Source organism: Schistocerca cancellata, chromosome 3 (assembly GCF_023864275.1).
Source record: "Schistocerca cancellata isolate TAMUIC-IGC-003103 chromosome 3, iqSchCanc2.1, whole genome shotgun sequence".
NCBI lineage: Eukaryota > Metazoa > Arthropoda > Insecta > Orthoptera > Acrididae > Schistocerca > Schistocerca cancellata.
In genome coordinates this window covers 431484514-431511551 of record NC_064628.1, presented here as the reverse complement: position 1 = coordinate 431511551, position 27038 = coordinate 431484514, and the positions used below count along the sequence as shown (strand labels likewise).

At 38.5% G+C, this 27038-nt stretch overlaps 1 protein-coding gene across 1 annotated transcript in view; it reads left to right on the top strand.

Annotated features, from left to right (window-relative positions):
- Positions 1 to 25277, top strand: part of LOC126175173 (D-glucuronyl C5-epimerase B) — a 131816-nt gene extending 106539 nt beyond the window's left edge. The window contains exon 9 of the mRNA XM_049921763.1: positions 24461 to 25277. Within this exon, the coding sequence (XP_049777720.1) occupies positions 24461 to 24995 (535 nt within the window). The 3' untranslated portion in view covers positions 24996 to 25277. The remainder of the gene's footprint in view (positions 1 to 24460) is intronic.
- The last annotated feature ends 1761 nt before the right edge of the window (positions 25278 to 27038 follow it).

The following is a 27038-nucleotide window of genomic DNA, read 5'->3' as shown; positions in this document are numbered from 1 at the left end:
TACACCCATCCTATGTTTTCTTCCTGAAAGTGGTTTGTCCTCCCAGGTTTAAGTACCTAAATTTCCTTACGGTTGTTGTCTACCAGTTAGTGTTTGTTTTACTTTGGGAGGAATTTGGCCTTGCCTTCGTGCAGGCCAGGTTTTGCCCCATCTTTCCCTGTTTCCTTGTGTCTTCTTCCCATGGTGTTGTCCCCATTGTCATGGTCATGGTATGATATGGGGATCTGGATGAGTCCACAGCATTCATGATGTCCTGTCATGGGTAGTGCCTCTGGAGTGCCCCATGCTCCCATGCTCTCGCTACTCCCTACCCCCACCCCTCCTTGTTCTTTACCGTACTCACTCAAATCCAAGCCGTACTTTTTTTCCGGTTTTTGTAATCCAAAAAACCTGCGGCTTGGAATCGAGTACATAGTAAGCGGAAGTTCTGAAAAATGTTGGTAGGTGCCACCACAACTAACTTCTGACGTTGGATATATGTAGCGCTACACAGGCATGATTTGCAGGCACAATGATAAAGACTGGCGCCAATACCTCTGCGTCAGTAAATACATTTAAAAAAAAAAGGTAGAAGATGAGACAAGGTTAAACGCATGTACACAGACTGGCTTTCCAAAAGCAACGGACAATTGACACCAACAGTACGTGTAAAACGTGAAAGTTTGTCGCAAGTGTGCCAGTGGATTTATGATGCATGGAAGTGTGTTCCATATCAGACTGTGCAACAAGCATTTAAAAAATGTTCATTATGCAGTGCACTAGATGGTACAGAGGACGATGCTCTGTATGAAGAAATGAGCAACAAAGAATTGAGTGATAGTGATTCAGAATCATGACTGATATTTTAAACATTTCATATAAGATGTATTACAAACTTAATAACATTTTCTTTTAAATTTCAGCGTTTAATTTCTAAGTTATTTTCATTCTTATTTTATAAGTGTTGCTACTCTGCATTGCACAGGATAGAAAAGCGTGGAGAGCTGCATCAAACCAGTCTACGGACTGAAGACAACAACAACAACAACAACAACAACACACTCTGCATTTGAAGTCATGACTAAAAATCTACTACGAAAATCCGACTGGCAAGACTGTTTGGGATGTATGTCAGTATGGCCAACTCTATGTTCTGAATTTTTTCCTACCTGTGACAAGAGATCGTTGCTAATAGGAACTTTTATGAATCGTGAATCACATGCAGTATTCTCTTCACGATAAGAATAATATGAATGTAAACATTACGCCATGTATTCTTTCATGTTTGCTGCTATCTCATTTAAATTGTGTCTGCCTAATAAACTACGAAACTAGAGTGAGACAACAGCAAATGCAGGAGAATATACGTATCATGTCATGTTTATATTTGTATTATTCTTATGCTGAATAGTGATACAGTCAGAAATGAAGTACAACAACTGACTAGATTTTTTAAATCTAAGATGACTCTAATTTCTGTGCAGAATGTAATGTGCTAAAGAGGCGTCTGTAAAGATTTTCAAATGGAGAAAAATTTTCGCTAAACTCTAGTTCAGAACATTTTCTATCATATCCAGTCTATTATTTGGTTCTTGTTGATCATTATCAAAGAACGCAGCAGTGTAAGTAACAACAAATAGCAGTCTCTTGCCATTGTTTCACTAATGATACAATTCCTCTCTCTCTTTTTTATTGTAAGCGGCGGTAGCGCACACAAAAGACAGGCATGCCGCGAGCGGTGACAGGGCGTAAACACTCATTATCAGAATGAGACAAACAGTACAATAATGCATTTTCAGCTTAGAGTGACGTAAACACCTATAACAAAGAGAACGGCACTTATCAGATCAAAGCAAAATAAGCAGTCGATTCAAACCAGACGAAGCACATGAAAAGGAAGGGTACCCGTATAAATACGGACGGGGCGCCTGATGCATAGCAATGGCTACATGATAAAGCTTAACTGCTTAACTGTCGACTTGAACCAAACTACTGTAGCTGTATCTTCATCCATTCGACCTAAATTGTCTCTCATGTTACAATGGACCAACTTTATTTCGATTTGGAAGTGCAGCCAATTTGAATCACTGTACCACTGACCTCTGTTTACCCCCACCCCCCACCCCCTCCAAATTAACCAGCCAACCAAACCAAATACATTCCAACTGGCTCTAAATTATTGATGAATGATTGCAAGAACACAAATAGCAAAGTTTGCTGGAACTCAATGCTGCTGTAACCACACATGATCCAAGATTGCCGTATCTTCAGCGTGAGGTATTAACCACGTATGCTGCACATCCAGGCAGGAGTTTCCATTCACACACCCTTCAAGAAAACATGGTTTGAACAGATATCATGATAACATCCTGACCCATACAATAACAAGAGGCAGGTTTCATTTCCAACTGTTGTGCACAGTAAAGCACATTCCTCCTGTGTGGACAGTAATATGTAGCACAGGCATCAGAAAATAACGTCTTTGAGTGAGACACAGCATTTGGAAATCATGCCAACAAAACATGGCAGGCTGCAACTCGCTGCTTCGTGTCATTGTCAGACATTTCATTCACAGTCATCCTCAATAGTATAACTGTACGCTCACATCAGCCAAGACTTCTTAGCTGAAACAGTGGATTGCTGAAACAACAATACAATGCTGGTAACATTTTTTCCCCCAGCTGCAAACCAGAGATACCAATAGAACAACTATTTATTTCTTCAAATGTACAAAGTCAAGAGGGATATGGAGTGTTTTGAACACCCTGTACTCCTGTAACTTCTAAATCAGACTTTTTGCAACATTTTTTATTTTTTATTTCATTTTTTAGAGAGTTGAAGTAGGTAAGCATTTGATGAGACTAATGGATACCCAGCATGCAGTTGTTGTAATCCATTACTGTTTTAGGTTTCAAAGAAACTTTGCAATTTTGTAAATGGTGAAAATGGGATGATCAGTCATATCATTGCGCTTCCAGTCCCAGCACAGCATTTGCAGTGTAGCAACAAGTAGGTACATCCATGAACATGTATGGAGGGTGTCTGAATAACAGTTATTCCACAATCCAAATCAAAGTCACTGAACTATATTCCATAAATAAGCGCACATAATTGTACTTTTAAAATAGTTAACATGCACACTATTCCTCTGTACACATGTTGCAAAGTTAGTTATTCATACATGCCAGGTTATTGATGTGATGTTTCACAGAAGCCACAAAATTGTGCAGATGTGATGTGAAATGAATGTTTGATCATTAGATGTATTTCATACTGGATTTTGTCAGTAAATGTCCAGTCACTGATTACAAAATCATGCAGGTTTTTTTCTTTTTTCGTATGAGATTTCTCGATGAATAATACATATTGTGAGTCTAAAACTACTTCTCAATCTGATACTGACCTGGGTTAATGTCACCAATGGAAACTGTATGACAGGCATACTTTGGTCCAACTACAACTCATTGTGTCTTGTTCATTGTGTCTCATGTGTGCTGTGTAAACAGCATCACAAAAACACCAAAAATAGTGTTCACCAATACCCAAGTGTGCTGGTCCACATCCAAAAAGGCAAAGAAACTAAAATGTAAAACTGACTGTACTTGCAATTTTGATTACAATGCGTAAAGTAATGGCTCTTTCCTGTCTCAAATTGCAAACTACTTGGCATTTCTTTTCCACAACTTCGGGTGTCTCTTTAGTTATATAGTAACTAATAATTTTGGATTACTAATTTTATTTTGGTTGTTATGTAATGTTTCATAAACATAGGTTTTATTAGTAGACAACAAGTTTTTTCAGTGCTACAGAATTATAAAAAAAGTCTACCTAAATTATGTAGTCTTTTGCTCAAGAAGACTTCCATCAGGTTTAAAACACCTGCAGATGCATCCATCTCTGCCTTTTTTCTGATTTTGAGATTTTTGTTCTGCATACCATGCCTGTCCTGTGCTAACCTCTTCATTTCAGAGTAGCACTTGCATCTGTTTGTTGGATGTATTTGTCTCTGTCTTCCCATACAGTTTTTTTACCCTGGAACTTATTATTGTTGATGATATATCACCAAGAACACCTACATCAAAAAGAGCCTGTCAATAGCAACAAAATTAAAACACTACAAAACAGTCACTCAACCAGAAATAATATACACAAGTGAAACCATCTTCAAAACAACTAACACTGCACAAGTAGACAAAATACTCAAAATAGAGAGAAGAATCATCAGAACATGGATCAACAAATTGTACCAGAAAGATGGACACTGGAGAGTAGCTACAAATGAAACAGTCTACAAGGAAATAGAACCGGTAATGAGTACAATCAGGAAGAAACGCATTTCATTTTTTGGACATCTAATCAGAACACCAGAGAACAGGATCATCAGGAGAATAATACAAAAATTATGGAATAGTAAGTACAACATTAAGTGGGTTACAGAAATCAAAGAAGATATGGATGAGCTACAGAGTACAGTGGAAGACCTAAGAAACAAAACTGACAAAACCAGGAAACTCACAGACAAACAAACCAGACTGCAAACGAAAATCAACAAACAGACAAAAGGAAGGGTGATTTCCAATGAAGCACTGGGCTGACAGAAAACTGGAAAATTCTTTGTATAAAATTGGCTAGAGTGGTCCAATGAAGGCCATAAAATGTAAATAATAATAATAAACCCCGTGGAGGTCCGGGAAAAGAATAGGCCTCCGGTATGTTCTGCCAGTCGTAAAAGGCGACGAAAAGAACAAACCACTAATAGGGCTAACCCCCCTTTTAGTGCGATTAGTTGGTTCAGGACAGAACTAAAGAAGCCTCGGACAAGTGCCGTCATGGTCAGGGACGACGTTTGAACCCTATGCCCGCCCACAATGGTAACGACGCTGCTAGCCAACTGGAAAATGATTTAAATCCAAATAGAGGTGTTTTGCAGGATATGCTTCCTACAACCACCCTAGAAGGAAAACAAAGACAGAGGATGAGATGGTCAGATGAAGTTAATCGACACCTCATGTTCTGTTATTACCAAGCAACAAACCTAGGAACCAACACAACTGGATACAGATCACAAGTATACACAACATTTATTATCAGATACCCAGAATTAAAATTTTTAACAGAACAACGACTAGCTTATCAGATCCGTGTAATAATCAAAAATAACAGGATACCCCAGTCAGAATTAGAAAACATCAAACAACAAGTACAACAAATACTGGAACAAAATAATGTGCAATCAGAAGAAGAAGAAAATACAGTAATGGACTCAAAACATCCCAGAGCAAACAAACAAAGATCAACACGCATCAATTAAACAATCAGAGGAAAATGAAATCTTAAGACAGCCACCAGAACAAGCACAAATAGAACTCGAAGTAACACACATGTTAGATATAGAAGAAAAATTTCAGCTGACATATATAGAATACAAAGACACAAATACAGACATTAGACCATTCTTGCATAGACCGCCAAATAACCCACAAGTCGAAACAACAATAAAAACTATCAACACAATCATACACAACAAAATAAATGAAAACACAAATATGGAAGAGTTACAACTACTGGTTTATATAGGAGCACTCACTACACTAAATATACACACTAGGCAGAGATCAGAACCAACCAACACACAGAAGAAACCCACAAAACCAGCATGGCAACACAGGCTACAGATAAGAATAGAAAAACTGAGAAAAGACATCGGACAGCTAACACAATTTATAGGAAATGAAATGTCAGAAAAAAAAAAAAACGAAAAATGTTAGGTAAAATCTCACAACAAGAAGCGATAGAGCAATTAGATGAAAAGAAGCAGAAATTACAAGCAATGCCAAACGACTTAGAAGATACAAAAAAAGTGAAAATAGAAGGAAACAAAACCAAACATTCAACACAAACCAAAAGAAATTTTACCAGACAATAGATGACACACACATTAAAATAGACAATCCACCAAACATAACAGACATGGAACACTTCTGGAGCAACATATGATCAAACCTGTTACAACATAACAGGCATGCACGGTGGATACAAGCAGAAACAGATACATACAAGATGATACCACAAATGCCTGAAGTGATAATTTTGCAACATGAAGTCACCCAAGCAATTAATTCTACTCACAATTGGAAAGCCCCTGGAAAAGATAAAATAGCAAATTTCTGGCTAAAGAAGTTCACCTTAACACATTCAGATCTAACTAAATTATTTAACAGTTACATTGCAGACCCACACACATTCCCTGATACACTTACACATGGAATAACTTATCTGAAACCTAAAGATCAAGCACACACAGCAAACACAGCTAATTATCGCCCCATAACATGCCTACCAACAATATACAAAATATTAACTTCAGTCATTACACAAAAATTAATGACACATACAACACAGAACAAAATTGTAAATGAAGAACAAAAAGGCTTTTGCAAAGGAGCACGAGGATGTAAAGAGCAACTGATAATAGATGCAGAGGTGACATATCAAGCTAAAACTAAACAAAGGTCACTACACTATGCATACATTGATTACCAAAAAGCTTTTGATAGTGTACCCCACTCATGGTTAGTACAAATATTGGAAATATACAAAGTAGATCCTAAATTGATACAGTTCCTAAACATAGTAATGGAAAAATTGGAAAACCACACTTAATATCCAAACAAATTCAAATAATATCACATCACAACCAATACAGATTAAGCGTGGAATATACCAGGGAGACTCATTAAGTCCTCCTGGTTATGCCTTGCTCTGAACCCGCTACCCAACATGCTAAATAATACAAATTATGGATATAATATTACTGGAACATACCAACACAGAATCACACATTTGCTATACATGGATGATCTAAAACTACTGGCAGCAACAAATCAACAACTCAACCAATTACTAAAGATAACAGAAGTATTCAGCAGTGATATAAATATGGCTTTTGGAACAGACAAATGTAAGAAAAATAGCATAGTCAAGGGAAAACACACTAAACAAGAAGATTACATATTGGATAACCACAGCGACTGCATAGAAGCGATGGAAAAAACAGATGCCTATAAATACCTAGGATACAGACAAAAAATAGGAATAGATAATACAAATATTAAAGAAGAACTAAAAGAAAAATATGGACAAAGACTAACAAAAATACTGAAAACAGAATTGACAGCAAGAAACAAGACAAAAGCTATAAATACTTATGCTATACCAATATTGACCTACGCATTTGGACTAGTGAAATGGGAGTAACACAGACCTAGAAGCACTCAATACACTTACACGATCACAATGCCACAAATATAGAATACATCACATACATTCAGCAACTGAAAGATTCACATTAAGCAGAAAGGAAGGAGGAAGGGGATTTATTGACATAAAAAAACCTACATTATGGACAGGTAGACAATTTAAGAAAATTCTTTCCAGAACGAGCAGAAAGTAGCAAAATACACAAAGCAATCACTCATATAAATACATCGGCTACACCACTGCAATTTCATAACCACTTCTTCAACCATTTCGATCACATAACATCAACAGATACAAAGAAAGTAAATTGGAAAAAGAAAGCACTACATGGCAAGCACCCATATCATCTAACACAGCCACACATCGATCAAGATGCATCCAACACATGGCTAAGAAAAGGCAATATATACAGTGAGATGGAAGGATTCGTGATTGCAATACAGGATCAAACAATAAACACCAGACATTACAGCAAGCATGTTATTAAAGATCCCAATTCCACAACAGATAAATGCAGACTTTACAAACAACAAACAGAAACAGTAGATCACATCACAAGCGGATGTACAATACTAGCAAATACAGAATACCTCAGAAGATACAACAATGTAGCAAAAATAATGCATCAACAACTTGCCTTACAACATAAACGTATAAAACAACACGTTCCCACATACAAGTATGCACCACAAAATGTACTGGAGAATGATGAATACAAATTATACTGGAACAGAACCATTATAACAGATAAAACAACACCACATAACAAACCTGACATCATACTCACCAATAAAAAGAAGAAAGTAACACAACTAATCGAAATATCCATACCCAATACAACAAATATACAGAAGAAAACAGGAGAAAAAATTGAAAAATACATCCAACTGGCTGAGGAAGTCAAGGACATGCGGCATCAGGATAAAGTTGACATTGTACCAATTATACTATCAACTACAGGAGTCATACCACACAATATCCACCAGTACATCAATGCAATACAGCTACATCCAAATGTATATATACAACTACAGAAATCTGTAATTATTGATACATGTTCAATTACCCAAAAGTTCCTAAATGCAATGTAACATATACCACACAGTTAAAAGGAAGTCACGCTTGATCAAGGTCTGCGTCACTTTCCATTTTTAACCAGACATAACGTCTGAGAAAGGAATATAATAATAATAATAATAATAATAATAATAATAATAATTGTTGATGATGAGTTATGTTGTTGTTCTCATCTGAGCAGAATTTTCTTTCTTTAGAATTCAATGATGTGGATGGACTACAAATGAGGTAACAAGATCATGCTGTAGGAACCATTTAACATTGTTTCTTAGAACAATAGACTAATTTTAGTTGTTACTGTTGAATTTCAGTATAATTTATGTCCCACCTAAAAGGTAAAAATCTGCTGCCAGGTTTGACTGAGGTTTGTCAACATCTAATTTACTTTGCTTTGTAAAATAAGTAGCTGACAAAACCATCACTACCTTGATATTCATTTTGCCACTTTTCTGGTAGAAACAGAAACAAAAATGAAACTCATTTGTAGCATAATATTGAAAACATTTCCAATGTGAGTATTCATGAAAACACCTCTGAAATTAAGAAACAATCGTACAAAGAAATATGCGTAATTTACAAATGTGTAAGAACAGTATCCTGGACACTTCCTGGGTGCTGGGTGCAACTTCCTGGGTGCTGGGTGCACCTGCTTCACATGTCAACAAGGTGATTTTGTAAACATCTCTATGGCAACACTTCTTCATAGCTCCATAAACAACTGTTGTTTTCACTTGCAGCCATTTGCACTTTGCAGTTGGAAAATGTCAACGGTGCTGCCAGGTATCAGAAAATTCCTAAAGTTAATGCAACTGTAGGAGTGTGTTTGTGATAAACAATAAATGCATTAAAACTTCATTCGTGATGCGACATTTTTTCAAGCATCTCAGTGTTTATGATGTCATATCTCCTGAACTATGTATGGTACTGTGGTATAATGTTGTGGGTGCATTTAGCAGCATACGAGGGTACTGTCTGCGAAATTTATCACAAATAGAGTTAGTAACACGGAAGTAATAAATTTAAACATCGTGCATGTTGTGGTAGTTTTTCACACATTTCATTATTTGACATATCTCCTGAACTATAATAGCCCACAGTGATTGTTGCCTTGACAGTAAGGGAGATGTGTACCAACTGTGGTTGAAATCAGACTATTGGTTTAGGAAGAGTTGTGGAACATACACACATATGTACATTCATTTTTATAATAACGGGGGATCAAAAAGTCAGTATAAATTTGAAAACTTAATAAACCATGGAATAATGTAGATAGAGAGGTAAAAATTGACACACATGCTTGGAATGACATGGGGTTTTATTAGAACAAAAAAAAAAGTTCACAAAATGTCCGACAGATGGCGCTGGACAGCAAAACGTCAGTGACTGCGCATGACAGTCGTGTATAAAAGGAGCTGTAATGAGAGAGAGAATCAGATGCGCCAGCAGTCGCAGCATGTTGACGTTGCCTGAAAAGGCGCTTTTAGTGAAACTGTATTATCAGAATGGGGAATGTGCTAGTTCAGCATTACGATCCTATCGCCATAGGAAGGGGATTCGAACAGATAAAGGTCCGTTGACAAATGCAGCTGTGGCGAGAATGATTTTGAAGTTCGAAGTCACGAGTTGTTTAGACGATAGACCCCGTAGTGGCCGACCGAGCACAAGGCGTAATGCTGCTGAGACAGTTCAGGAAGAAATGGAGACTCTAGCGGGTTCATCTATGCACGGGGAAGTCAGTGCTCGTGCAGTCGCACATCGCACCGGCATCCCATACACTACTGTTTGGTTGGCACTTAGGCTTACCCTCTGATGCTATCTGCACAAAATCCATCGGTATCGTGAACTGTTACCTGGCGATTTAGTGAAGCAGAGGGCATTTGCAGTGTGGGCGTTTCAAAAGACGGCGGAAAATGGCGATTGGTTGAGTAACATGTTGTGGACCGATGAAGCTCATTTCACACTCTGAGGGTCTGTCAACGCCCACAACTGCAGAATTTGGGCTACCGAAAATCCTAGAACTGTCGTGGAAACTCCATTGCACGACGAGAAAGTCTCGGTATGGGTTGGATTTACCACATCTACCGTTATGGCGCCTTTTTTCTTTGAGGAAATGCGTGATTCTGGTTTTGTAACTGCTACCGTGACAGGTGAGAGGTACGCCGATTGTTACAGAATCGCATCATCCCCAGCCTGGCTGATAAACACCTGCTGGAACGTACGATGCTTATGCAGGATGGCACTCCACCCCATATTGCTAGACGCGTGAAAGATCTCTTGCACGTCATTTGGTGATGATCGTGTGCTCAGCCACCACTTTCATGCTTGGCCTCCCAGGTACCCAGACCTCAGTCCGTGCGATTATTGGCTTTGGGGTTACCTGAAGTCGCAAGTGTATCGATCGACCGACATCTCTAGGGATGCTGAAAGACAACATCCGACGCCAATGCCTCACCGTAACTCCGGACATGCTTTACAGTGGTGTTCACAACATTATTCCTCGACTACAGCTATTGTTGAGGAATGATGGTGGACATATTGAGCATTTCCTGTAAAGAACACCATCTTTGCTTTGTCTTACTTTGTTATGCTAATTATTGCTATTCTGATGAGATGAAGCGCCATCTGTCGGACATTTTTTGAATTTTTTTTTTTTTTTAAATAAAACCCCAAGTCATTCCAAGCATGTGCGTCAGTCTGTACCTCTCTATCTACATTATTCTGTGATTTATTCAGTTTTCAAATTTATACTGACTTTTTGATCACCTGGTATATATGGAGTTTGGGCTTAAGAATAATGAACTCGCTTAACGTAAGTAGCTTTACTTCCGTATGTGGAAAAGTCATCAACCAGTGTTGCGATCCAGCAGACTGCAAGTTTTCGTCTAGATAATTTTATTGTGAAATGCGATTAAATGTTTGTATAAATACAAAAAATAAAAAATGATTCAGTAGCCCCTCTTACAGCAGCATTTCCAGCTGGTTTTCTTTCCCCAGGAAATCCAGCTCATCTCAAGCCCAAGTGTAACAGTACGTGTGCTAGACAAGTCTCAAGAAAATGCATCACATTATTGCATTTCCATTCTGTTGTACTAACTCTGGTAGTCTCAGCATGACATTACTATTATTTTTATGGCTAACAACAATGTTTGCAGTGTTTGATAGATAGAACATAACACACTATTTTGCATTGTGCCATCCACTAATGCAAATGAAGTAGGTGTCCTAGAGCTGTTACACTATCCCCCATGGGGCACTGGCAGCCATCAGCACCCATCCATCAGCTCGTTTGTGGGTAGACATAGCTAGGATAAGCTATCCACCAGGCAGTGTCATTGCCCACTTTCTGCGTTTGCGCAAGCCACTTCACCCTTGCCTGTAAGCATTTGACTATGGCAATGTGATCACATAGGCTTTGACCTAGCTGCCTGACTGCCACATATCAGCCATTACAGCTGTTCACTCTTTGCTGCCCACCACTGACCCTTGGTGTCCGGCTGCCATTGGACTGGCACTTGGAGCGAGAACAGGTTGTGCTAGAGTAAGTGTGATAGGGCTACAACTGTTTGTATTATTAATAAACGACATGCCAGTTAGTATTAGTTACAGTGTCTCACTTTTTCTCAGTGACATGATTATGTATGAGGAAATCTTTACTGTGGTGAAATCTTTTCTGGTAACAATTGTAATATTCAGCCAGATGTTGACAAGACATCAACCTGTTGCTATGACTGGCAAATGGCTGTAAATGTAGAGAAATCCAGCTGTCAACTTCCCAAAATGTAAAAATATAGATTTTTTGATCACACAGTTGATGAATCTCAACATGAACCAAGAATGTGATAACGGGTACAGATTGACAGTTTGAGAATATGAACTGAAAGAAATAGTACAGGCTTAGTTTTTGGTTAAGCAAATGACAGGCTCTAATTCATTGATAAGATTAAATGAAAATGTCATTTGTGTATGAAGAAGATTTAGTGTTTAATACTTGTGCTTTGGGAACTCGTTTGAACTTTCTCCAGATGTGTGAGCTTTCTAAAGAAAATGGTCATATCTCTGTACTCTCAATAATGATAGGAAATAAATACGTTACAAAGCATCTCGCAGCAAGACAAACTGTGACTTGATAAATACAGTTTTAAGGGATTTGCTGTAAATGCAAAAATTCTTCTGAGGACATTTGAACACAATATCCAAATAACTCCATCGAAATTTAATTTTTTTTTGTTTGTAACCTGATAAGTAAATGTTTCAACAGTCACCATATCCATTCTCAAGAAATCTTGGAAACTACCAGACATCCATTTTTATGATGTGGGTTCAATGACAAATACTACATAAATTTCTAATAATTACTAATTAGTAACAAATTCCTAAAAAATTACTAATCCCAAATAGTGTACCGTTATTTGTATTGGTTTATGAATGGAAGTATCACTGGTGAATGGGTCTGATGATAAATGGAATGAGTTCTACTCAACCCTGTTGAGTCATTATTACTATTGCTGTCCAGTCAGAGACCAGACAGTAATTATACGCTGTCAGTATGGACATTATCCTAGACTAAAGCTCCCACCAAATCTGCTTAGACTCAAGCAGAGTATACATGATGTAAACTTGCTGTATGAAGCTGCTACTCTGCAGGTTTTCGAGGAAACACACACTCAGACAAACAAAACTTTTAAAATTGAAATTGCTAACTTATGGAATTCAATCATACCTAACTGGAAGAGTGCATAAAGCTGAAATAAGCAGTTCACATAATATACAAAAAACTGCTGATTTCTCAAACTGGGGAACAATCAAGAATGGGGTGCCACAAGGTTCGGCCTTGGGTCCTCTGCTGTTATTAGTATATATTAATGACTTGCCATTCTATATTCATGAAGATGCAAAGCTGGTATTTTTTGCTAATGATACAAGTATAGCTATCACACCCAACAGACAAGAATTAACTGATGAAATTGTAAACGATGTTTTTCAGAAAATCGTTAAGTGGTTCTGTGCAAATGGGCTCTCATTAAACTTCGGCAAAACACAGTATATACAGTTCCACACAGTAAATGGAATGACACCATTAATAAATATAGACTTCGATCAGAAATCAATAGCTAAGGTAGAATATTCAAAATATCTAGGTGTATGCATTGATGAGGAGTTGAACTGGAAAAAATGCACTGAAGATCTGCTGAAACGTTTGAGTTAAGCTACTTATGCTATTAGGGTCATTGCAAATTTTGGCGATATACATCTCAGTAAATTAGCTTAACACGCCTATTTTCATTCTCTGCTTTTGTATGGCATCATATTCTGGGGTAACTCATCATTGAGTAAAAGAGTGTTCATTGCACAAAAGCATGTAATCAGAATAATTGCTGGAGCTCATCCAAGATCATCTTGCAAACACTTATTTAACACTTTCGCTGAGGCTGACGCTTATAAGCGCCACAACAAGCCACGAACCAGTGCGGCTGACGCTTATAAGCGTCCGTGCTCACTGTCAGATTACGCAGTCTAGTTGCAGCGGCTAAGCTAGCATTAAAGTGTGTACACCTTTGTGTGGTCAGTTATCGAACATATATTGTTTGTAATGGAGACTAATGAACAGACACCTGGACCTTCCAATGTGAAAAGGAGCAGAAAAAGTGTTAAATTGACAGAGGAACAGTTACTTAGTGTACTAGACGACAGTGATTTTCTGTGTAGTGAGGATGAGGCATACCACGGAGATTATCATTTAGAGGCTGCAGAAGAATTGCAGAGTGATGATAGCGTGGAAGCATAGCTTTCGAATCTGTCTCATGACAGTACCTGCCCTTTCAGAGTGTTACTGGCCCACACTCGTACGTTGCCGGGCCGCACTGGAGAGTTGCGCGTCTGCACCGATGCCACAGCGAAAGTGTTAAAGAACTTGGGATCTTAACTGTTTTTCAGTATTGAAATTTGTTATTAACAATCCGAACAAATTCAAAAGTAATAGCAGTGTACATGGCTACAACACTAGGAGAAAGGATGATCTTCACTACTCAAGGTTAAATCTAACTTTGGCTCAGAAGGGGTAAAATTATGCTGCCACAAAAATCTTTGGTCACTTACCTAATAGCATCAAAAGTCTGACAGATAGCCATGTAGCATTTAAAAGAAAATTAAAAAAAATTCTGAATTGCAACTCCTCGTACTCATTAGATGAATTTTTGGATGTAGTAAGTGGGTAATTTCCCCACCCCCACAAAAAAAAATTAAGTGTCATGTAATATTTTGTGTAGTGTAATATCTTGTATAGACACCTTTTATTAACCTGACACATTCCACATCATTATGAAGTGCCGTATTCATGATCTATGTAACAAGTACTAATCTAATCTAATCAGATTAACAGCAGACGTACAGAACAGTCTGACAACATAAGCAAAGCATCTTGGGAGCTAATTGAGATACACCATGAGAGTCCCAAGAAGATGAACATGGAACCATTCAGCAGCATAAAACATGATGGAAACATTATAAAAAATGCAAATACTGTATGTAATATTTTTAATAGCTGCTTCATTTCTGTCGACCAGTGAACACGTATTATAGATACGCAGGGAGAGACCCTATGTCACCTCATTCAGTGTATTGAGTTTGAATTTGTGGAAGTGGCTGAGCAGGAGCCACATAAGGCAGTACACTTGCTAAAGAAAAATTTTTCACCTGGATAGGATGACATATCAAGTGAAATTACTAAGGTGTGCTTAAAGGGAATCTCAAAACCTCTTATCTACCTGATTAAATGCAGCATTAGAGAAAACATGTATCCAGCTGTTCTAAAAATGAGTGTAGTGAAACTAGGTTTTAAAAGAGGAGCATGTCTCCATCTACAGACCAAAATCATAATTTCCATCTTTAGTAAGATATTCAAATTTATTATCCTATCCTAGCTAAGTGTCTTTTTCACAAAATGCAAAGTGCTTGTTGGTTGTGGCTTCAGAAAAGAGCTAAGTACAACTACAAAGTTATACAGTTCCTTTAAAAAATTTACTATCTGTTGGAGCAGAGAATGCAGAGTGCACGAATACTTTTCGATCCGACAAAAACATTCAACATGGTAAAACAGAGATAACTTCTAAAAAAAGACTGAAGTCCTATTGTATTCAGGACCATCCATGAACTTTCTATTTACATACCGGTTGAATCACAAACAGTGCACTAAACTGTCATACAAAGTAGATAATAAAATTACGAAATTTCAATCCATCACTGAGACAACAATACAAGGTTACTCAGGGCTCAATCTTTGGTCCGTTTCTCTTCCTCATACATCTCAAAAACACTGCACAATTCGTTAACTCCCGTATAGTAATCTGTGAAGGTGACACCTCAATATTATTCTATAGTAGGAAATGTAAGGAGCCAGAATCTTTCGCTACTAGTGCTGTAACAGAAGTTACGAAATACTTCAGTTGTTATGGTTTCGAGGTGAATGTCACCAAATCTCAATTACTGGCATTTAAAATAGGCAGTCCCCACCACAACAAAGTAAATAATGTATGCAACACCTCAACAACAGAAACTGGGAGCTGTATTCTTGAGTGTGTAAGTTGTTGAAAATTTGTGGTGGACAAACTACATGTATTTTAAATGTGGTGTCTGTTTTCTCGGGCATCTTTGGAGGGGGGGGGGGGGGGGGAGAGAGACACCATTTTTATACAATTATGATGATTATGGTGAGTGATCCCTTCAATGCAGATGTACACCAAGCTCGAACTCTTATGGGAATCTGCGAGATGCTGCAAATAGTGAGGCTAAGAGCAGGAGCACTACATCTGTAGTGTGTGGTATAAGTTGAGAATTTGGGTCTGACAGGAGGCATGCTACAGTAGTCCATGCAGTTGTGGTGACTGATGTATCTAGATGGTGTAGTGGTCAGAGAATCTGCCTAGTAATCAGGAGGCCCGAGTTCAAATCAAGGACCGGCATAAATTTTCAACGTGTCCCATTAATGTAAATCAATGCCTATAGGCAGCTTATGTCTTTAATTCCTTTGTGTCTTGATATACGAATTTTGTATGCGGAAAGGTCAGCAGTGCCACGTATCTCCTTAGGTAGCTTGCAAACATAGTTCCTAGCCAGACATTGATAATAGTGTGTTATGAAACAACTCTCACCCTTCTCAGTTACGGGATTGAACTATGAGACTGTGGAACTGAGGTACACCTAAAAAGAATAATATTATAGAAAAAAAAAATCAGTAAGACTTATACATGGGATAGGCTGTAGAATTTCATGTTGTTAAGTGTTTGTGCAGCACCAATACCTAACAACATATTCTATGTACATATTTAAATTAGTTACGTTTTTAATGAGTCAGTCAACAGACGGTATCAAATGCAGTGATTTACATGATCACAACAGCTGGGTGAAATTTTAAAAATTTCTGAAAAAGAACAACATTAATTACATCAGATTGAAGGCCATACATCAATGGCTTGATTAAGTTTAACAAACTACCAAATTCTCGTATGAGGAATGATTTTCATACAAAATTCAAATCTTTTCAGATAGAAAAAATGCTTACCTTCATTCAATGAATTTTAAGACAGGGATTGTAACATGGACCAGTAGCACATTGGCTGTAATGTAATAAATGTATAAAATAGATATAAGATGCAACAATTGCAGTAGAAAACATATTTTCTAAGTCTAATTATTGTCATACTGATGTTTGTAAGAGCCATCACTCTATTGGCTCAATTCAAAGAAAATGTAAATAAAAGAAAGAAAGAAAGAAAGAAAGGTTGTGACTAAACAAAAACAGCATGCAATCATAAAATTTCATCTCTGTGATGAATCCAATTTAGCGATAAAGCTGTCCAATCAGTGCCACGTGGTTACAAAGATCCTTCAGCCCATTACAGCCCATTTAGCACGTAAAGGAGAGCTTCAGTGCACTAAATAACAGAGTGGTATATCCTGTCACATCACTGGGTTAGTAAGAAATAGTGGCAGACACCAGGGTGCTGCCCATAGGTGCCCATGAGCTACACACAAAAATTGGCAGTAGGGAAATTCACGGAAACACTTGAAGTGTCTTGTGGAAACTTTAATAGAAATTCTACGAACCCCGTGGTTAGTAAAATCTGTGAATAATCTTGAGCTCCTATAATGACTGTGAAGATTAAGTAACATTAATAACTGATTACATGGAAGCACATAAGGAATCATTTTTGCAATATATCCTTTGTGGTTGTAACGGAGGAGAATCTCAATGTACATTGCAGGTTTTTGCAGAGTATTTTTACCTAGATAGAGTACTGAAAATATTTGAAGACTTACTTTCTTTCTGCTTTTACTGTGCTTGTAACCACAGATCTCACTTGCTATTCAGTCACTCAACAGATGCTATGTCAAAATATTTTCTTAATACCACTTCTTCATTTACCTCAAATATGTCATAATGCAAAAATTTGTGAGAGTATGTGTTAGTGACACACACACACACACACACACACACACACACAGAGAGAGAGAGAGAGAGAGAGAGAGAGAGAGAGAGAGAGCCCCTCTCCCTCCCTCCCACACACGTGACTGCAGCCTCAGGAAATTGAGTCCACACAGTGAGCAGCAGTGCATGATGGGAGTGGCAACTGGGTGGGGGGTAAGGAGGAGGCTGGGGTGCGGAGAGGGAGGGATAGTAGGATAGGGGTGGCAGACAGTTATGTGCTGCTGCGGAGTGTGGAGGGCAAGGTGGAGAGAGGGTAGGACAGGTATGTGCAGTCGGGAGGTTAGACGCGAGGCATGGGAGGGGGGGGGGGTGTAGTGGAAAAGAAGAGAAGTAAGAAGACTGGGTGCAATGGTGGAATTAGGGTTGTGTAGTGCGGGAATCTGAACGGGAAGGGGCTGGATGGGAGAGACAATGACTAATGAGGGTTGAGGCAAGGACGGTTAGGGGAACATAGGATATATTGCACGGAAAGTTCTCACCCGCGCAATTCAGGAAAGCTGGTGTGGCGTAGGCGGTGAAGCAGTCATTGAAATGAAGGATGTCATGTTTGGAAGTGTGCTCAGCAACAGGGTGCTCCATTCATTCTTGGCCGTAGTTTGTCGGTGCCCATTCATGCGGATAGACAGCTTGTTTGGTTGTCATGCCCACAGTAGCACAGTGGTTGCAGCTTAGCTTGTAGTTTACATGACTGGTTTCACAGGTAGCCCTGCCTTTGATGGGATAGGTGATGTTTGTGACTGGACTGCAGTAGGTGGCGGTGGTGGTGGTGGTGGTAGGATGTATGGGACCTGTCTTCCATCTAGGTCTGTTACAGGGGTGTGGGCCATTAGATAATGGGTTGGGAGCAGGGGTTGTGTAGGGATGGACGAGTATATTGTGTAGGTTCCGTGGATGGCGGGATATGACAGTAGGATGGGTGGGAAAGATAATGGACAGGACATTTCTCATATCTGGGCACGGCGAGAGGTAGTCAAAACATTGGCGGAGAATGTAATTCAGTTGCTCCAGTCCTGGGTGGTACTGAGTTATGAGGGGAATGCTCCTCTGTGGCCAGGCAGTGGGATTTTGGGAGTTGGTGGGAGAAGCCTTAGCCCCACAGAAATATCAGTCCTTTCCAAAGGCCTCACCTTTTGCCCCACTCCCAAATTCAGTCAAGCAGGACTTGTTAAAGAGCTTCTCTCCTACTCCCAGTCCTACAGTGGAAACACTTTTTCTTCACCAGTCCTACCAATCAGACTCAACCAAAGACCAATGTTGAACCCTGCCTAACTCAGTTCACTCCTCCATCCAATCATGATCCAGCCTCACTGCCCTCAAATCACCCTCTGTTAACTTTCCAGAATTCCTTAACCTCTAACCGTGCCTCACCATCATTCCCCAAATCCCTCAACATGCAAACTAATCTTACTTCCACAGAAAGAACAGTAGTCCACCATCTGAAAACTGATAATCCTACCTGCAGATAAAGGCTCCACCACTGTTGTTTTCAACTGCAAGGATTACCTGGCAGAAGGATTCACCAGCTGTCAGATACTTCCACCTACAAACCTTGCCACAGTGACCCCATTCCATACCTCCATACCTTATACACCAATATAGGCTGAGTGTTTGTTTGTAGTTATATGTAAGAACTTGTCCCAGCCACCTGGACTGAAGTGGGCCAAATTTGACCCACAACTCCTTGCCCTGAGAGGACCAGCATGGCAGTTAGGCATGCTTTTCATGCCCTTTCCATACAGGTTGCCCTGCACGACAGGCTTGTTGTGTGGGAATAGTGTCGACCTGCTTTGCAGGGCAGCCTGCTTCATTTCTCTTTTACAGGGGCTACACATGCTGATGGGCATGCCTGGTGGGAAGGTTGAGATGGATAGAGGAGGAGGGGGGGGGGGGGAGGAGGGTATGAATAGGGAGAGAGAGGGGCAGGAGGAGATATAAAGACAGAGAAGGAGGGAAGGAGAAAATGGACAGGGAGAGAGGGTAGAGAAAGAGATGGGCAGAAAGAGGGGATGGCATGGATAGAGAGGTTTGAGGATGAGATGGTCAGACATGGACGTCAGAAGGTGCTGAGCAGAGAGAGAGAGGAGAGGAGGAATTGGACGAAGAGATATACGTGTTGTTTGCAACATACATGCATGCAGGTGAAACTTACAGGGAAAAGGCTAGTGTGTGTGTGTGTGTGTGTGTGTGTGTGTGTAAAGCAGACTTTATCTACATTTGTATGTCGGGATCTTATCCCAAGTGTCTGGATTGTTTTCGACCAAATTTTGCTTACAAACTGCAAACTTCATAAGTATTACCACTGTGGGATTAATAACCTCCTAGTTGCAATAGAAGCAAAGATATGTGACTCTTTTTTTCAGCCACTGCCATATAGACTGCCTTGCATGACAGATGTGATGCGCTGGAGTAGTATCGGCGCAACTTATTGACCTGATTTGCAGGGCAGCCTACACGTGGAAGGCAAAACCAGTTTTTCAAGCCCCTCGCTTGCAGGCTAATCTTCAGAACAGGCATGTTGTGAGAGTGGTATTGGCCTGCTTTATATATCTATTTTGCATGGGCTACACATTTTTGTGGCTACAGCTGAGCAGAGACGGGGGAGAGGGAGGATATGGATAGAGAGAGAAGAGGGAAGAGCAGGTGGACAGAAAGAATGGAGAGGAGGGGATGGACAGGGAAGGGGGGATGTTGGGCAGGTAGTATTGGCAAGCCTTTTAAAAGTGGGGATGAGCATGGTTGAGGAGATGGATAGTGAAACAGTTGGAAGGGGAGAGGATGGACAGAGAGAGAGGGGGAGAATAGAATGGACAGGGAGAAGGGAGGAAAAGCTGGACATATAGAGAGGGAGGAGGCATGTTGTGCTGGGAGTATTGGGATGCCTTATAGGGACTACATGTACAGATGGACACAGATAAGCAGGGGGAGTAGGTGGAGGGTGAGAAAGGGGGAGGATGAGGTGGACAGAGGTGGAAGGAGGTCATAGACAGAGAGGAGGAGGATATGGACAGAGAGTGAAAGGGGGAGATGGACAGAGAGAGTGTGGAGCAGGAGGAGAGTATGGAGTTGTACAGAGAGAGAGGGAAGTGGAGATGGAGAGACAGGAAAAATGGGGAGGGGGAGGAGGGGGCAGACAGACGGAGGTGGGAGGATGTGGCTGGCAGAGACCCAGGGAAAGGGGGAGGGGGGGGGGGGGGAAGGAAGCTGTGTGTTGTGCAATATATGTGCCAGAACACATTTACACATGTAGCTGTTTTGTTTTCCTCTTCACAGTTGATTTTAACTATTTAAACAATTAGACAAATGTTTTGTGTGTCCAGTTGTATGCTGTCCTTTCATGAACTGGTAGTGCATAAGACCAATTCGTGGTGTTACACAACAGTAAACAAAAAAAACGAAAAATGTTGTATATTCTGAAGTTTTGTAGTTATATTGTGTATAAAAATTTTTAAAAACAATAAAAACTAAAACAAAGAAGCATTTTCATTCATATGCTATATGATTTATTATAATTTTTTATTCCATGCCTTCAAAGCACACAGTCGTAACAAGGGGCAGAAATTTTTTTCCTGAGAATGATCCCAGGGATACCCTGTTTAGAACATACATGCAATTCTCATACGTCTTTAACAAATGTGAAGCATTGCCCATTTCGCTAGTACTTAATAAAAATGATACGGGCACTAATGTATGTGGTAATTTCAATATTGATTTCATCTTGGATAGTACTGAACGAATGCATCTAGAGGTACTGATGTACATCATTGGTTTATTGCCTTGTGTTAACATTTCCTCCAAGAACAGGAGGACTTAGTGCACACGCATTTGCTAATTTGTTTGTAATTTCAGCTGTTTTTCAGACAATATATATAAGTCCTATAGCAAACAGTTTATCCGACCATGGCGATCAAATAGAAGCAATAAAGCATACCAGGCAATCGGGTTTAGCTATGATGAGAGGTGTAGTTTCACAGAATCATAAATGATGGCTCAGTCATAGCATTCAGAGATACCTTACTGGACAAATAATGGAAGCAGTGTACCAAGGGAATACAGAGATGAGAAAATTAATTCTTTCCCAAAAAAATATTCTTGCAACATTATACAATTTTTGCAGAAATGAAGAGAGGGAGTTGCTAACATAAGAGAACAATCAGATCAGTTCTGGGATTTACACTGCAAATCGTGAGCTGTGGTTTTACACTACATGTGAGACTAGCGTTTGGCAGCAGTAGCCACTTTCCTCAAATTTAGGGTCACCACTAATGAAAGTTAGGACCATAAAAGTCATTAGATTTATCTTGGTACCTAATTACTTTATCCCAGTATTATGAAAAGGACAAATTGCTAAGCATCATGTAGAGGAGATGTTGAGCCACAGCTTTTTTCCAAGTATATCTTCTCCTCCTGTGGTTCTTTAACACTGCTCTCTCATATTTCACTGGTTTAGCTGTCTTTCTTTCATTTTTATTTTATTTTTATTTATTTATTTATCTTTTAAAGTGTGGTAAATTATGAAACAGAATCGCTGACTATTGATTACCTTCAGGAGCTGAAATTTACTGCTGATTGACACACTTCCTAGCATTCAGAACTACAGTTCCTTCCTTGGAGAGGTGAGAGGATATAAAATGGAAGCACAGGTTACACAGACACGAGGCTGAGAGAGACCCTTAATCGTAGTTGTTACATTAACACAAATTCCGTGAACAGTGAATCAAACCAGTGGAGTGTTGCAGACAAACTTAATAAACAAATATTTAAATAATAAGATGCGTAGTGGCTGTAAGTATGTGACAGCTAGACTAGAAATCAGTGTTACTGGAATACAGGTTCAAAGACGATATGTACTGTTCATTGTGTATCAGCCTGTATGAGTCTCCTTCACCTTTGCAATAACTGACTGCATGTGGTTCATGTAGAGATGTGGCAATGATAATGCTATCTGGATTACACATGTTAGCAATTGACCATCTAATTATGTGCCAACAGTGTGAAGTGTTCCAGGAATCACAACATATTATTTATATTAATTGTAGAATATTTTTAAGGAGTTGTGATGTGTAACTCTACATTTACATTATTAGTCTTGCTCAAACCTTGAATGTTACTTGTCTGAATTTCTTTTTGTGTATTACATTGAATTATATATTGGAAGGGCTCAATACAGTGGATGGACATTTGTTGCTCACTGCTGCATTAAACAGTTAGTTCAGTTGAACAGGCTGCCAAGCAGCTCAGATATCTATGAAAAATATACACTAACAGAATTACATCAGAAGTACAATTTTTAAGGGACACATATAGCTGCCTCTTGTCAAGGAATTAAACAGTGAGTTTGGGTGATGAGACCAAGAAGCTACGTACAAACAATGATAAATCAAAATGAGGAATTTTGTGGAAACAGTATTAATACCTTTTGGCATACATGATCTTGACCATCACAAGGAGAAAAAATTGTGATCTGATGAAGACTCTAGTATCTCATTTTAAATGGTTGAACTACATAAAACTGTCCTTTCAACCTTATAAGTGGAAGATGCCTGTTTTCATCATAAGGACACTCAAATAAAATTTTGGAAAGTAACAAGGTGCTTTAGGACATCATTGCACGTTAGTTTTATATCTGTTAACTTACATCCATTCCAGAGAAAATTATGTTGATTGTTAGTGTGATCTAACTGAATCACCCAGAGAAAATAATATTGATTGTCAGTGTGGTCTAACTGAATCACCAACATTAGTAATATTTAAGGAGATGCATGTTAGGGAAAGGGTAGTAATAATGTGATAGGAATTGATACGTTTAGTTTTCTAGATCTCTGGTACAAATAACAAACTTAGCTTTGGAATTGCACCTTGTTTCTTAAGCAACCATGTGATTTTAATTTTAGCGATTTTTGGTACAGGGTTATTAGACCATGATCTAAGGCATGTTTCATATCCTAATGCTGGAGACATCATCAGAGGCTGTCAAGATTTATCATTAGGACACAAAATGCTGTACATATGAACATGGCTTTGAGCATGGTCTAATGGCAATGTAACAAAAGTCACCAATGATGGATTTATATTGGCCATGAAAACTTGCATTGTAGACATCTATTGTAATTCTTTGAAGTAGCAGTTAAGTGGCAAAATTTTGTTAGCGGTGACTGCAGTTGGTTTCCTGTGAGATATCTGCAGCATATCATGTAGAATTTATCAGTTTGCTTGTCACTGACTCTGCAGAAATTTACAGAATTAACAGATTTTCTCTAGGGTTTGGCACAGTGAATCTTAGTATTAATTTAGTGATACAAGGTGAATATTTGATATCATAATGCACACAATGCTAATTAGTTTAAAATGTGCTGCAGAAGACATGATTACCTATTAATAATACCAAATTATTTTTGGTATAGTTGAGGAAAGCAAGATACCAAGAAATAGTCAAAATTAATTGTAACATAATTGCAATTTTTCAGCGCTCCAGTACTGAAGTTTCAAATAGAAAATTAATTTCAAAACTTTTGTACTAAGCTGTAATACAGCTTGTAGTTAGTAACTAGCACGATTCATTTTAGAAATATTTTATTTGTGTAACCAAAAGCTCCCTTGTAACAACTGTTTGATGAAATATATTTTGCAATAAACATTACATGCTTTTAATGTCCTGTGCAGGTACTCAGCAATGGGCCAGGGCCACGCAATTTCTGTCCTGGCACGTGCATACCACCATTCAGGAGGAGACCCACAGTATCTCCAAGCTGCTGTCGCTGGACTCAAACCATTTCGTGTGTCAAGTCAGAATGGAGGTGTGCTAGCAATGTTTCTTGACCAACTACCTTGGTATGAAGAATATCCTACACAGCCCTCCTCTTTTGTGTTAAATGGATTCATTTATTCGTTACTAGGACTGTATGATTTGCAGACAATTGCACCATCTGACACAGCTGCTGAGGCAGCAGATCTATTCAAGCGTGGTATGAGGTCACTCAAGACATTGCTACCACTGTTCGACGCAGGTTTTGGGTCTGTTTATGATTTACGACATTTTACATTGGGAACAGCACCTAATCTAGCACGGTGGGACTACCATGCCACTCATGTCAACCAACTGCTGTTGCTTGCTACCATTGATTCGGATACCTTTCTGGCAGAAACAGCAGATCGTTGGGCAGGCTACATGATGGGCAAGCATGCAGCACACAACTGAAGCTGAACAATTTCTTTACAGCATGTGAAACATGTTACTTGGTAATCAGCTTTATTTTGTTGTTTGTACTTATGTTTGTCATGCTAAACTTCTCTTCGATGCTATGCATGACTGTAAGAGACATAACACTGCATTATGGTAAGAAAGTTTACAGTATGATTTGTTCTTGGTAACATTACATGGTAAATGACTTTATTTTCTGTTAGTTTTAATAGATTTATACATTAGGATGATAAATCGGAAGCTTCATTATCATTTGGAAAAAAGAAATCTTTTATTGTGTGGCAGTCTTTTTTGGTGTGAAGTTATTCAAGACTAATTTTCCCAGTCAGCTCTAAAAAAAAAAAAAAATTAAAAAAAAATTACAGATGTGTGCCTTACCACACCAATGTTGATCCCATAGTAGGTTCTTAGTAAGTGTCATTATTTCATCAATAAGTAATATTTACTTTTTTTACCAATGATATTGGTAACCTAATTGTAGCATTTTGTTGGTTCCTTTCCTTTTTACTTACATTTGGAGCACTTTTTATGCAGAAGTAGGGCAGTTGCCCTGTTTTTAGCATAGTGATTGATTGTCTGCAAGGAATTGTTAGTTTCATTTGTTGTTTTATACATTTGATTTTATTGACTTTTTTTTTTTTTTTTTTTTTTTTTTAAGAATTTGAGATGTGGTCATCCCTCAGGGTGTAGTAACCTTTCATACTGCACTGAAATTGTCAGATGTTTTTTAATATTAGAATCTCACAAAGTCATTTGTCTATTTGACACACAGTACACTGTACTGATATCAACAATGTTATGGTCCCATGGTTGTTAGTGTTGCCTCGACATTGCTGGAATTATAGCCACTTCATTGTTCCATGTTCTGAGAGTGGCAGGTTCTTAAACAGCATTGCAGGCACAATGTAGATTATATTAGTGTTGTAGTTATTCACACTGAAGGCACCACAAACTGAGTGCAATTTTTTTCTTGTCAGTGTAGTTGTTTAGAGCTGCTATGTAGTGTTATTTCACACATAACTAAGTGCATTATTAGTTTATATTATTTTAGTTTGCTGTAAATGTTGCCTGTTTTTGATGGAAAAGGTGCTGGTGGTTTTTTTTTGAAGAGGGGCTAGCTGTTCAATATAACTTAATTTTCTATGCAGATAGTAAGAATCTTTGGCTGCTATGAAACAAGGTTGAAAAGTTAAGACACAAAATCAGTTTTAAGTTAAAAGTACAGTCATATATAATTTTTAGGAAAATCTTACAACCATTTTGAAATCCTGTCTGTATACCCCATGTCTTCCTTGAGACTGAGTATGTTGTGAACCATTGTTTTATATTTATTGCATTGAGAGAACATTTTACCAAATTTTGTTGGTTCTTTGTATAAAGATCTCATGTTCTTTTTCACTCATACACGACTATGATGACTATGCCAGTAAAGCATATAAATGTTCCTCACCACTAGTTAGGCATTGTTCAATATCAGGCATCCAGTTTTTAGTAAAACACGTTTTTTTTCTGGTGTTATAAAAAGTCAGCATCACATGGAAAAGCTGTTCTAATAACATGCATAATGAAATTTTTATGACATTCACACTCTTACTGTAGGACAAAAATGTATTGTGTTTCTGAGAGTTTATAAGCTTCAGTTGTGTATATTAAGATATAGTTCACACAAGGAACCCCAAGACATAATTATGAAAAATTGGTAAAGCTGACACTCTAAGTTTGTAATGAATATTAGGTAGAGGATCAATTCAAAACCTGTAAAGAAGGTCTAGTCATTCATTTTCCGAAGATATTAGTTAATTGCTAGGTATGCCTATGCTTGTATGATGTTGGTCATTGATCAGTGCATCTCTTTGTTCATTCTACCTGTTATAATTACTTACTGATACACTCAATAGCTGGTTTGTTGGTATCACTGTTCTTCATTTGCAGTTTCTTCGGCTCCTCTTGATTACTTTGTCAGCTTTGGTTTCTTGCAGTGGATGTCCTGCTTTTGGATTTTAATTATATTGATAAAAATGTGATGCAGAATTTTGAGGA